Source organism: Moschus berezovskii, chromosome 11 (genome assembly GCF_049115385.1).
Source record: "Moschus berezovskii isolate FMDL1 chromosome 11, NW_MosBer_1.0, whole genome shotgun sequence".
Lineage (NCBI taxonomy): Eukaryota > Metazoa > Chordata > Mammalia > Artiodactyla > Moschidae > Moschus > Moschus berezovskii.
In genome coordinates this window covers 5,467,317-5,481,109 of record NC_142470.1, presented here as the reverse complement: position 1 = coordinate 5,481,109, position 13,793 = coordinate 5,467,317, and the positions used below count along the sequence as shown (strand labels likewise).

General features: G+C 43.7%; 1 protein-coding gene across 4 annotated transcripts in view; it reads left to right on the top strand.

Annotated features, from left to right (window-relative positions):
* NUP214 (nucleoporin 214) overlaps positions 1-13,793 on the top strand; it is an 86,188-nt gene that overhangs the window by 65,383 nt on the left and 7,012 nt on the right. For 3 of the 4 annotated variants that reach the window (XM_088841085.1, XM_055399180.2, XM_088841086.1), the window contains exons 31-32: positions 8,669-8,825; positions 13,127-13,279. In XM_088841085.1, the coding sequence (XP_088697211.1) occupies positions 8,669-8,825; positions 13,127-13,279 (310 nt within the window). The remainder of the gene's footprint in view (positions 1-8,668; positions 8,826-13,126; positions 13,280-13,793) is intronic. The other variant, XM_055399181.2, reaches the window with a different exon arrangement.

Genomic DNA, 13,793 nt, shown 5'->3' with positions numbered 1-13,793 from the left:
GAATACATCATCAATTTGTATCACATGAGTAATGTAACCTAAAACTACAATGCAATAACACTCATAATACTGATAAGATGACCAGAATCTGAAACACTGAAAACACCAAATGCTGACAAAGATGTGATGCACCAAATCAGTTTGAAATTTATATCTACACAGAAACCTGAATTCTGATAATATTTATAAGCTTTATTTATAATGGCCAAAAAGTCGTTAGCAATAAAGTTTTTCTTCAGTAAGTAAATGGATAAATAAACTGAGATACACCCAGACAATGGAATATTTTTTAGTTCTAGAAATAATGAGCTATGCTGCTGCTGCTGCTGCTAAGTCACTTCAGTCATGTCTGATTCTGTGCGACCCCACTGACGGCAGCCCACCAGGCTCCCCCATCCCTGGGATTCTCCAGGCAAGAACACTGGAGTGGGTTGCCCTTTCCTTCTCCATATACTGCATCTTCTTATTCAAGGCTGTTACAGAGTCCCAAGCTCAAGGGGAGGGGACTAAACTTCACCTCTTGCTCTAGAAGAGCATTTTGGTCTGGAAATATTACTGTGACCATCTTTGGAAATATAACCTGTCACATGGCCTGTCAAGGCATGGCAGAGAGCCTGTTGAACTGATTTCTAGAGAGGGGAGTTAGTTGTAGGTGAGCTTGATGGTACAGCAGCCTTTGGGAGTAAATGTCAGGACTGGGTTTGGAAAAGTGGAAGAAAGGCCTTGCTGAAGGAAGTATACTGGCTGGAGAAGAAGCCAGAGGAAGATCTTGGCAACAGTGAGGGCAAACAAATGACCAATAAACACACAAAAAGGTAATCAATAATATTAAAAGCATTAGGAAAATGAAAATCAAAACCATAATGAGATACCATTCCACATCCACTAGGAAGGCTATGATTTAAAAACAAATCAAAGAATAACCTGCATTGACAAAGATATGAAGAGACTGGAACTCTCATGTATTTCTGGTTGAAACAGAAAATGGTGCAGCAGTTATGGAAAACAGGTTCCTCAAAAAGCTAAACACAGAACTGTCATCAGTTCAGTCGCTCAGTCGTGTCCGACTCTGCAACCCCATGAATCACAGCACGCCAGGCCTCCCCATCCATCACCAACTCCCGGAGCTCACTCAAACTCATGTCCATTCAGTCAGTGATGCCATCCAGCCATCTCCTTCTCTGTCGTCCCCTTCTCCTCCCGCCTTCAACTTTTCCCAGCATCAGGGTCTTTTCAAATGAGTCAGTTCTTCGCATCAGGTGGTCAAAGGATTGGAGTTTCAGCTTCAACTTCAGTCCTTCCAATGAATACCCAAGACTGGTCTCCTTTAGGATGGACTGGTTGGATCTCCTTGCAGTCCAAGGGACTCTCAAGAGTCTGCTCCAACACCACAGTTCAAAAGCATCAATTCTTCAGCACTCAGCTTTCTTTATAGTCCAACTGTGTCATATATGAGCCAGAAATGGTGCTCAGACACTTGTTCCCCAATGCTCATTGCAGCATTATTCACAATGGCCAAAATATGGAAACAGCTCAGTGTTCATCAATAGATGATTGAATAACCAAAATGTGGTATATTCGTACAGTGGAATATTATTCGGTCTTCAAAATGATTGAAGTTGTTCTTCACATCACATCACAGATAGATAAATTGTGAATACATTATGTTAAGTAAAATAAACCATAGATAAAAGGACAAATATTATATGGTTCTGCTTATATGAAATGTTTAGAATAGGTAAATCCATAGAGCTGGAAAGGAGATCAGAGTCTACCAGGGGCTGGGGGAAGGAGGGACCAGGGAGTGAGTTAGTGGTTATAGAATTTCGGTTATGTGATGAAAGAATTTTGGAAATAGTATTAATTGTTGCATGACATTGTGAACATAATTAATGCCATTCAGCTGTATACGAGAAAATGATTAAAATGGTTTTATGTCATATGTATTTTACCACAGTGTTTAAAACTTAGATGTAATATACCATAACCATTGAATTTTATACCTTAAATCAGTGAGTTGTGTGGTATGTGCATTATATCCCAATAAAGTTACTTTAAAAAAGACTGGAGTCTGAAAGACTTGCAGGTTCAATGTAAAACTGCTCTGTTCACCCCTCCCACCCTTTGCTGAGAGTGAGGAAGTAAAGCAGAAAGAACTTGCAGTCTTGCATCCTCCTGCTCCCTAGAACAGTTGAATCCAAGGATGACACTGCAACTCGGCTGCCTCCTGGCTCCAGGCTCCACCACATACACAACAAATAACCCAAATCCTAAGCAAAGACAGTGCTGGGCCTACCAGGGGTGAATTCATTCTAAATCTGTGAACCATTAGCTCCTCACTTTAGGACAGAGATGAAAGAGTGGTCTCTCACTCTCTGGGGAAATTATTAGCAGTCTTCAGTCACCACAACACTGTTCTTCTATGTTAAGTCCACTGTACCTAACAAACAAAAAAATTCTGTAACATATGAAGAGGTAAAACAAAAAGGGGGACCTGCAATCATATTTTAGAAATCAGCAAAAAATAATAATAATAACCTACAGATGATCCACCTATTGGAACAAGCAGGTGTAATAACTATTGTGCTCAGGTATTTACTGGACAAGAAAAGAATGGTTAAATAAGGAATCTCAGCAGAGAAATGGGAATTATGAAAACAGTCAATCTGTATCTGAAGTTTCAATACAGTATCCAAAATAGAAAATGATTCATTTAACAGCAGAGGGAATACTACAGGAGAACAATGAACTTGAAAACATGTCAGTAGAAATTACCTAAAATGAACCTTAGGGAGACGGAAAAAAAGATTGGACAGAACATTCGTAACCTGTGCAACAGTGTAAGGCAATTCAGCAAGGTGTCATCAAGAGTCCCGGAAGGAGAGGAGACAGAATGGGAGAGAAGAAAATTTTTTGAAGAGACAATGGCCAAGCTTTTTCTTATTTGTTGAAAAACTGGAACCCGCAAATGGAATAAACTCTGTGACCCTGAAACAGAGTGAATATCAGAAAACCACCCTTGAACACATTTAGTTACACTTCTGAAAACCAAATACAAAAAGAAAACTTTTAAAGCAGCTAAAGAAAAATAGGCTGATGACATAAAGAGAAATAATATATTGTGCAGTTAATAACAAGGTATTAAGTATATGACAACCATAGCAAAAAAGGAAAAAGAGTTTGCTACCTTGGAGTAAATCAGTGCTTCTCAACTGGTGTCTGTTTCCACCCCCAAAGGAATTTCACAGTCACAGTGTCTGGAGACTTGTTTGAGCCTCATGAGTGGGGATGCTACTGTAGGCATGTAGCCAGGGGTACTGCTGGACGTTCTGTAGCCCTCCAAAGAATTATGTGGCCCAAAACGTCAATAATGTCATTGTGAAGAAACCATTAGGAAGACAGAAATTTCTTAGAACACAAAACATGAACCATAAAAAGAAGGAATTGAAAAGATTGTTGATGTTTAGTCACTCAGATGTGTCCGACTCTTTGCGACCCCATGGACTGCAGCACGGCAGGCTTCCCTGTCCTTCACTGTCTCCTGGAATTTGCTCAAACTCATGTCCATTGAGTCAGAGATGCTATCCAGCCACCTCGTCTTCTACGCCCCCTTCTCCTTTTTCCCTTACCCTTTCCCAGTATCGGGGTCTTTTCCAGTGAATCGACTCTTAGCATCAGGTGGCCGAAGTACTGAAGCTTCAGCAGCAGCATCATTCCTTCCAGTGAATATTCAGGGTTGAATTCCTTTAGGATTGACTGGTTTAATCTCCTTGTTGTCCAAGGGACTCTCAAGAGTCTTCTCCAGCACCACAATTCAAAAGCACCAATTCTTTGGTGCTCGGCCTTCTTTATGGTCCAGCTGTCACATCCATACATGACTCCTGGAAAAACCATAGCTTTGACTAATTGGACCTTTGTCAGCAAGGTGACGTCTCTGCTCTTTAATAGTCTCCCTAGGTTTATCATAGCTTTCCTTCCAAGGAGCAGTCTTTGAATTTCATGGCTGCAGCCTATGTCATACCTGTAGAATTACAACTTAAGAACCAACCGGGAGAGATATCAGTAACCTCAGATATGCAGATGACATCACCCTTATGGCAGAAAGTGAAGAACTAAAGAGCCTCTTGATGAAAGTGAAAGAGGAGAGTGAAAAAGTTGGCTTAAAACTCAACATTCAGAAAACTAAGATCATGGCGTCCGGTCCCATCACTTCATGGCAAATAGATGGGGAAACAGTGGCTGACTTTATTTTGGGGGGCTCTAAAATCACTGCAGATGGTGATTGCAGCCATAAAATTAAAAGACGATTACTCCTTGGAAAGAAAGTTATGACCAGCCTAGACAGCATATTAAAATGCAGACGTTACTTTACCAACAAAGGTCCGTCTAGTCAAGGTTATGGTTTTTCCAGTGGTCATGTATGGATGTGAGAGTTGGACTATAAAGAAAGCTGAGCACTGAAGAATTGATGCTTTTGAACTGTGCTGCTGGAGAAGACTCTTGAGAGTCCCTTGGACTGCAAGGAGATCCAACCAGTCCATCCTAAAGGAGATCAGTCCTGGGTGTTCATTGGAAGGACTGATACTGAAGCTGAAACTCCAGTACTTTGGCCACCTGATGCAAAGAGCTGACTCATTTGAAAAGACCCTGATGCTGGGAAAGGTTGAGGGCAGGAGGAGAAGGGGACGACAGAGGATGAGATGGCTGGATGGCATCACCGACTCAATGGACATGGTTTTGGGTAGACTCAGGGAGCTGGCGATGGACAGGGAGGCCTGGCGTGCTGCGGTTCATGGGGTCGCAAAGAGTCAGACACGACTGAGCGACTGAACTGAGCTGAGCGAAGAACCAGCAAGACCAAGCGTGGACAAGATGTAGAGCAACACGGCCTCTTAATGCACTGCTGGTGGGTGTGAAGGGCGAGACCACTTTGGAAAACCATTTGACAGTTTCTCGGTGAGGTAAATATGCACTGATTTTTATGGTTAGCAATTCTAGGTGTTTACACAAAGGAAATGAAAATACATGTTCACAGGCAGACTGATATCAGAATGTTCCTAGCAGCTTTATGATATCCCAGATATTCATCATTAGGAGAATAGTAGACCCTGTCATCCTCACACAGTGGAATACTACTCAGCAATAAAAAGGGAAGGACAATGCCTGCAACCACATGGATGGACCTCAGAAACATATGTTGATTCCAGCCAGGTCAGTTAGGCAAGAAAATGAAAGAAAGGTATCCAAAGTGGAAAGGAAGAAGTAAAACTGTATATGTTCAAATAGTATCATATAGAAATCCCAAAGGAATCCACTAAAGGACTACTAGAACTAATAAATGAGTCCAGCAAGTTTGTAGGATGCAAGGTCAATGTATAAAATTTTAATTGTATTTATATATATTTGCAACACACCATCCAAAAATGAAGTTGAAATTAAGAAAGCAGTTCTATTTCCAGTGTCATAAAAAGGAGTAAAATTCTCAGAAATAAAAGCACAAAACATACTCTGAATACAAGAAGACATTGTTTCAAGAAATAAAAAATAATTGAAATAAATGGAAGGACAGCCTATATTTATGGATTGAAAGATTTAGTGTTGTTAAAATGTCAGTAAACAACCAGGGCTGGGAAAATTAACATTCATGCAAAATTCAGTAATGAGTAAGAAAGACAAAAGTGGCTATGTCCATAGAGCTTACCTTTGCTGGGAAGTGGGGAGGATCAGTCTTCAAGACAGTTTAATTGCAGATAATTTTAAGTACTACGAGGACAGGAACTTTCTGGTAGTCCAGTGAAGACTCAGCTTCCTATGCAGAGGGTGCAGATTCAGTCCCTGGTCAGGGAACTAATATTCCACATGTCATGTGGCATGGCCAAAAAATGAAAAAAAAAAAACAAAGCAAAAAGAGTACTCTGAAGAGAACAAGCAGGATGGTGTGGTAGTGTTCAGGGAAGCTTATTTAGGCCCAATAGTCTAGAAATGCCTTTCTGAGAAAGTCTCATAAATTTCTCTTTTTACATTTGTTTCTTTGCTTTAGGGTCAAGTCAGGTTCACTCACTGAGACTGGTTGATAGGTCTCTTCAGGGTCTTTGATTGCGCTTCCATGTCAGTCCTTCTTTTCTTTTTCCTCTTGATACAGCTGTTGAACAGAGCAGGTTGTTGGTCCTGTTAAGATCGCCACACTCCTGTTCTGATTACATCCCTGTGGTATAGCTTCTGAGTAACTTGTTCCTCTGTCGCTTCCTGTAAAATGGTGCTTGGGTCTGGAGGCCGGATGAGATTCTCAGGGTTTTTGGCAATTTTTAAATTCTGGATCTTGAACACTGACTCCCTCTTTAATGATGTAAATGTACTGTTAGTTTTTTGGATGTGATAAGTTTGTTACGGCTTCTGTTTTGGAGCTTTACACAGTGGGTGGAATGATAAGATGTCTGCTTCATACTGATCAAGGATCGGGGCAGAACATGGGGCTGTAGGTGATGCTCAGCTGGCTGTGAGTCATGGGTGAAGCTAGGTGGTGAGTACGTGGGTTCATTGTGCCCCTCCATATGTACTTTTGAGATCTTCCATAATTTACAGTTTTTAAAACTATTATTATTTACTGTAATTAAAATGAATGGGCTATTCTAACCCACTTCTGAGGATGTAGTTTAACTGGCATTTCACATTCACTTCAGTGGAGTGTTACCCACTTCTACTCGTTTCTACAGATAGCCATTATTTTTTAAATCATGTTTTTTAAAATAGACTGAACCGTCTGAAGTTGCTGGGGTTTGTGGGGCTTTTTGTTGTGTTGTGTTTGTTGTTTTTTTTTCCTGTAGGGCAAAGAAAGGTCTATCTATTGGCAATCATCCAGTTTCAGCTGGATCTGTGGAAGTCAGCTGAGAAACCCGGTAGTTTCTATTTTCCGCACACATGCATTTTTGTCATGTCTTCGTTCCTTTGGAAGTCAGTTCACTAGTTATCAAAGCCTGTGCTCTTGTGATTGGATTTCATTCCAAGTTTTAAAAATCAGTCATCATTAAATGGGTGTAGTAAACAGTTTCTGTTGTTTTTAAAGAAGTTTGAAGGGGCGTGGGGAGAGACAAGTACATTAAGTAGGTTGCCCTCAGGTAAAAATGAGCCTGTCCTATTCAAGACACAAAAGAAGGCAGGAAATAAAGGATGATGCTGAGAGATGGGCGGGACCAAAGCATGTAGTTTCTTTTCAGAATTTGTAGTCGGGCTTCCCTGGTGGGTCAGAGGTTAAAGCATCTGCCTCCAATGAGGGAGACCCGGGTTTGATCCCTGGGTCGGGAAGATCCCCTGGAGAAGGAAATGGTAACCCACTCCAGTATTCTTGCCTGGAGAATCCCATGGACGGAGAAGCCTGGTACAGTCCACGGGGTCACAAAGAGTCGGACACGACTGAGCGACTGAATGGAACGGAACGGAAGCAGGCGTGAAGTGATTTGACTGCTGTTTTCAAGTATTACTCTAGCTCCTGTGTAAACACGGATCACAGGGGGCAGCGTGTCGGTGAAACTGTCCTGTGGTCCAGTCTCAGTTGGTCAGTTCAGACTGAGGGCAGTGACTAGCCCCCCAGAGCAGGGGCACGCTGGGAGGCCGTCTCAGGGACCGCCCGCTAGAGGTTTGACTTCTTTGGGGGATTAAATAATTACTTGTAAAGACCTTAAAAAAGTGCCTAGCACAGAGAAAGTGCTCAGTCGTTGGTTGGTTGGTGTTAAAATACCCACAACCATTTCTGAGCGTGTCAGCTACATTTGAAGCACTTTTCTAAAGGGCAGTACATTTCTAGCATATTTACGTCACTCAGTGTTTGGAGGTGAGTAGTTTATTTTCCCCATCTTACAGAAGAGGGACTTCGGCACCTCTCCACCTACCCACCCCCACAGAAGGGGGCTCCAGTTAGGTCCCTGTGCACAGCAACCCATCTCTAATGGCCCATTGTATTCTGCATTATCAACCAACGAGGTAACGTATCTGACTAATATAGTGACCCCTCAGATCTAGCACACATCTTCCTTAAAGAGCCAGCTCCTCAGCAGAAGTGCATGTGGCGCTGGATCCAGCTTTGCGTCAGCATGTGCCCTACGCTAGCAGCACCCTCAGAGTGGGAGATTTGCAGATTTGGACAGACTTCAGCTGTGGTCATCATTTCAACAATGGAGCTAATTGAAGCTTATTTCTGCAGCCCTGAGAAAGTCATTATGAAATAAAAGTGCGCAAATTGGGAGAAAAGACGGTGTAAATCACTGATAGTCAGTTGCTGATAAGTTCAGCCAAACACAGGATGAATGAAAATAAGTGATGCCCAGTATAACCTAGAAATGTGTTTAAACCTTCACATTTGGGGGACCTCCCAAGGGTTGGGTTTCCCTGCCCCAGGAAGCAGGGCAAGTGAACTGTTCAGGCTCCCACCTACCACGAGTGATGTTTTCAGAGAACTGGCAATGTAGAATAACTTGAGAACGTGCGATTGTAGGGAGCGTTCCCATCGAGTTCGGCTTCCTCTCTGGTTGTTAGAACATCTGCACCAGCACTAATCAGCGTTCCCTTGCTCGTTCCATTGGCACAGCTGTGAGCGCCTGCTCTCTGTGGACGGGGCCTGTCATTTTACGATGTCTCTCATCCTCCCTGACTTCCTGTCCCTTTTGTCTTCTAGCAGTCATCTTCTTCCAGTGGCAGTGTGTTTGGGTCTGGAAATGCTGGAAGAGGGGGAGGCTTCTTCAGCGGCCTCGGAGGAAAACCCAGCCAGGACGCAGCCAACAAAAACCCATTCAGCTCGGCCAGCGGGGGCTTTGGGTCCACAGCTACTCCAAGTAAGTTCAGAAACTTTCCTGGTCTCTGGGTCCCCTGGTGTCATTATCATCCTCCTGGCAGTATCAGAGCTTCAGTGACAAGTGTAGCAAGGGAGGGAAGGTCTAGAAGGCACATTTAAAATCTCTCCCCCAGAGCAGTACGGTCTGTTTTGATTTTGTTTTTTATTTTGGGGTTTTTAATGAGATGTCCTATATAACCATGAAAAGACATCAGAGCTGCAGGGAGAGAGGATGTGTGCACTGAGCTACTCCCATCATCTCTCCCAAGGCCCAGATTGCTCTGTTTCTTAGGATTGAGATGACCTGAAATGAATACAAGCAGACAAGCATTAACGAGAGCAGCCACACAGGCTGGGTGTGCTCGGGGGAGCATCTGGGTTTTCCTTTGTGTCAGACTCGCTTTGAGTTTGCTTTGAAATGCAGCTACTGTAGAGAAATGTCACACAGAAGTTGAAGCCATCATTATTTCTCAGCTCTTACACTTTCGTCTTATTTTCAAATGAAGCTGCATCTTTGCACTGGCGCTTTTCTTCTTCAGCTAATTCCTTGTTGATCTGTCTATTCATGGTTGGAAATGAAAGAAATTTGTTTGTTTAAATCTTCTAAAAAAAAATATTGTGCTGCTGATGGAGACTGAGTTGGGAAGTCAGGCACCTGTCAATCTTCATCTTAGCTGCTCTCATAAAATATGCGCCACCAGAAGCTTCTCTCATCTGTGTGATGATTACATGATCACTCATTGGAAAAGACCCGAATGCTGGGAAAGATTGAGGGCAAGAGGAGAAGGGGACGACAGAGGATGAGATGGTTAGATAGCATCACCGACTCAATGGACATGAGTTTGAGCAAACTCAGGGAGATAGTGAAGGACAGGGGAGCCTGGCGTGCTGCAGTCCACAGGGTTGCAAAGAGTCGGACAGGACTGAGTGACTGAACAGCAACACCAAGGCATCGAGCGCTGACGTTCTCCAGATGGGACTGGGTTTCCTTGATAATAAGGCTCACGTTGTTACAAGTAGAACTCTCTTTCCTGAGACTCATATATTCACAGATCAGTTATTTTGCTGTCACTGTTTATCTAGTAATATGTAAGGAAAGATTGTAGTGAAGATACACACACATCTTTAAAGTTGCAAAATTATATAATCAGAAATTTTTGTTCTGCTAGTAGGAATTTAGAACCTAAAACAAAGGGATCTTAGAACTTGAGCTTAGTTACAGTTTTTGAAAGCTGTAGGGTTGATTTCCTTTAGGATTGACTAGTTTGATCTCCTTGCTGTGCAAGGAACTCTCATGAGTCTTCTTCAGCGCCACAGTTCGAAAGTATCAATTCTTCAGCACTCAGCCTTCTTTATGGTCCAACTCTCACATCTGTACAGGACCTACTGGAAAAACCTATATGGAAAAAACTATATGGACCTTTGTCAGTAAAGTGAAATCTCTGCTTTTTAATATGCTGTCTAGGTTTGTCATAGCTTTTCTTCCAAGGAGCAAGCGTCTTTTATTATTAAAGTGTCTTTAATTTTATGTGTGCAGTCACCGTCCACAGTGATTTTGGAGCCCAAGAAAATAAAGTCTGTCACTGTTCCCATTTATTCCTCATCTTTTTGTCATGAAGTGATGGAATCAGATGCCATGATCTTAGTTTTTTGAATTTTGAGTTTTAAGCCAGCTTTTTCACTCTCCTCTTTCACTTTCATCAAGAGGCTCTTTAGTTCTTGTTTGCTTTCTGCCATTAGGATGGTGTCATCAGTTTTAGATGTGGCCGTCCCCATTTTACCAATAAAGATATAGGTTCAGAGAGAGGGTGTGGGCTTCCAGAGGTAACAGCCATTAGGTAGTGTAAGGAGGGTTTCATCCAGGCATGTTTGTAGAGCTCTGATCCACCTTGTTGCCTCCTGAGATCTTGCAGCCCCACCATGGAATGGAACTCCTCCCCGCGCACCTTGTCTGATGGCCCTCATGCTTGCTTTGCATGGCATTCAGCATCAAGCTCCCCTGCAGATAGATACCAGAGCACAGACTGGGCAGCCAGCAGCTCCCTTGGTGACATTTAGACCCCGGACTGCCTAGTCCTGGAGCTGCCCTCCTTAACCCTGAAAAATAATTGGAACCAACTATGCAGTGATCTCAAAAAACAAGCTAGGGATATGACTGGTGCTTGGTGCTAGAGCGTTCTGTATCCGGAAGCTCACACTGCAAAGGTTTCTTCTCTCTTTCTTGCTGGGAGACACTACCAAAGACACAGGTAACCCCTGGGGCCATGTGAATTATGTGTGAGGAAACCATGACTCAGGAAGGCCTAGTTCTTTCCCATCAGTTATTAGGTTTTCTAAGCCAAGGCTGACTGTACCACTCATTTATCCCACTGTAATATCTTTGAACATCCTAAAGACCGAGGAGTCCTAAAGGGATAAAGAAGCCCAAAGGCTTGTAAATGTTCTCTGACCTCCCCAGAATTCAGGTCTTCCAACACAGTCCCAGTAAAATCATTTCACCTCTGTATTTCTGGTTTCTCCAAGAGGAGATGGAGCGCCTCTAATCTTGCATTTGAATTCGTTTGCTATTTGGAATTTTTGCCTTGTTTGCACTAACAAAGTCAGAAAATTGCAGCCCTCTCTTCTTGAAATACCAAATGAAAGGAATGGCTGGGAAGCCTGGTTTTTGTTTCCAGTGTCAGACGCACCGCCATTGAAGGGATCTAATGTAATCTTCTGCCACCTCGGATCAGGAAAGGATCAGACTGCTCAAGAGGGCATTTTGCAGGCTCCACTAGGGGGATACCTAGTCCCCTGGGGCCATATACGATGGTGATGAAAAGGAATTTGCTGCCCATGCATGCCGTCAGTGCCTGACATGCTCACAGCCAGGCTCTTAGACTGTCAGCAGTAGTTTTACAGAGCAGGTGACCGTGCGTGGTCTGGGGCTCTGTGTTACTGGCACATGGAAATTAGAGATGGTTGGGTCCCTGAGATGAGGCTCTGCACTTGCTGGACTGTGGATCAAGAGCATTGAAACCAGAAGTGTTAACAGAGTTACATCTCACACTGGGGTTGTATTGGCAACAGAGCGAGAAGAGAGCCCCTGAGCTTGACAGGTTAGTGGTGGACCTCTTCAGACAGCTTGTCTTGAAGAGTTACCGTCCATGCTCCTCCCATCCGTTCCCTCCCTGTGAGCACCTGTCTGGCCCGAGCAGGTGTCTGTACGGCTCTCTTGGTGGCGCAGTCAGCTCTCCACACCCACCAGAGCATGTCATTGCAGCCTTCTGCCCCTGCCTGTCTGAGCAGTGATCCTCTTTAAGAGAGCAGTTTGCGGCCTTACTGTGGGCGTAAACTCATTGTAATAATAAAACACCCATCACAGCAAGGTGGGGAAATGTGAGTCATCCCTCCCCGCTCCTCCCAGTAAAGGGTTAAAGAAAAATTCCTGTTACATAGCATGCTGTTTGTACTCCCCAGAAGCTTCCATGTTTATGACTTTTGGCAGTTTATATGTTGCCTGTCAGATTTGCAGTACCTAAAACAAAAAACTTGACCCCCGTCTTGATTTTTAGGAGCTCGATTCCTTTTTTCCTTTGGTTCTTGGAGCCGAGTCAGTGTGTAGCTGAGGGAACAACCCACCAGATAAGCATCTAAAGGTCAAGGGCTTACTCTGAACCTCTTAGAAAGAGGAAGTCAGACTGTAAGTCCTGCTGGCCTCTTAGGTTCTTCAGAACATCCCGAGCTTCCATCCAACCAGGAGGAGCAGCGGGATCTTTCTTATTCTGCCTGCATTCTCTGTGCAGAGCCGGCAGTGACAGGCATGTAAAAGTAGAACTGGAAGTCAGCGTGCTCAGTTTGAATTCACTCTAACTTCATTTTCTCTAGTTTTGACAAAATTTGAAGTTGGTCTTCCTGTGAGGAGATCCATGAACACCAGCCCCGTCCTTCAGAAGCCGAGTCTCGCATGGGCGCGGGGTGGGCCCTCTGTTGGACGCACCTGCTGCTTGGGGGCTCACAGGTGCATTTCTGCAGAAGAGACCTTCCTTGGAACCTGTTGCCTTCCTTTGCTTTGTGCCTGTAACATCATCTCAGGAAATCCTGAGCCTGGGCCCTGGAGTGATTACAAACTTGTCATGAAGACACACACACAGCAAAGCAGGTTTCTGTCTCACTGCCCCCAGCATCCTGGGATCCTAGACTTCTTTGTCACTCCCTTCTCCCCAGACGCCTAGTCAGATTTCTTCCTTCTCTGTTTTGAGGAGTACGTAAGGACATCTTTCTCCCTCTGACCTCCCTCACACATATTCTTCATCTCTTCAGATACCTCTAACCTGTTCGGAAACAGTGGAGCCAAGACATTTGGCGGATTTGCCAGCTCATCATTTGGAGACCAGAAGCCTGCTGGCACTTTCAGCTCTGGAGGAGGAAGCGTGGCCTCCCAAGGCTTTGGGTTTTCCACTCCGAATAAAACAGGTACAGCTCTGCCTATTTGCTGTGCTGATTGTTACACGTGTATTTAATGTGCATAGACTTCTGGAAGCAGAGCTCCAGGTTGGTTCTAGAGGGAGGTGACTGGAGTGTGGATGAAGACACTTTTCCGCCAAATTCACTGTCTTCACTGAGCATCTGCTGCATTCCCAACACTGCGCTCTGTCTCCTGAGACACACTAAGCATAGAGTGTGTGTCGTGCAGCCCTTCACAGAGTTTAGTGTCTTCGCAGGGAAGAAAACATTGTAGATATTTACAGTTGCATCTAACAACCAAAGAAGAGAGCTATAAGACTGTAACTTGAAACATAAACAAGAAAGCATCCTGAGTCACGTTTGCTTGGGTGCCCATTACCTGTGATGGGTAAGACAGTGGTCCGTGTAATTTCTTACGTCTATAGCATTTTGTCCTTCCCAAGTCACTTTTTTTTTAACTTTTTATCAAGTATCACATAACTGTATCACATGTTCTTATCTGTATACAGTTTTCATAGCATAA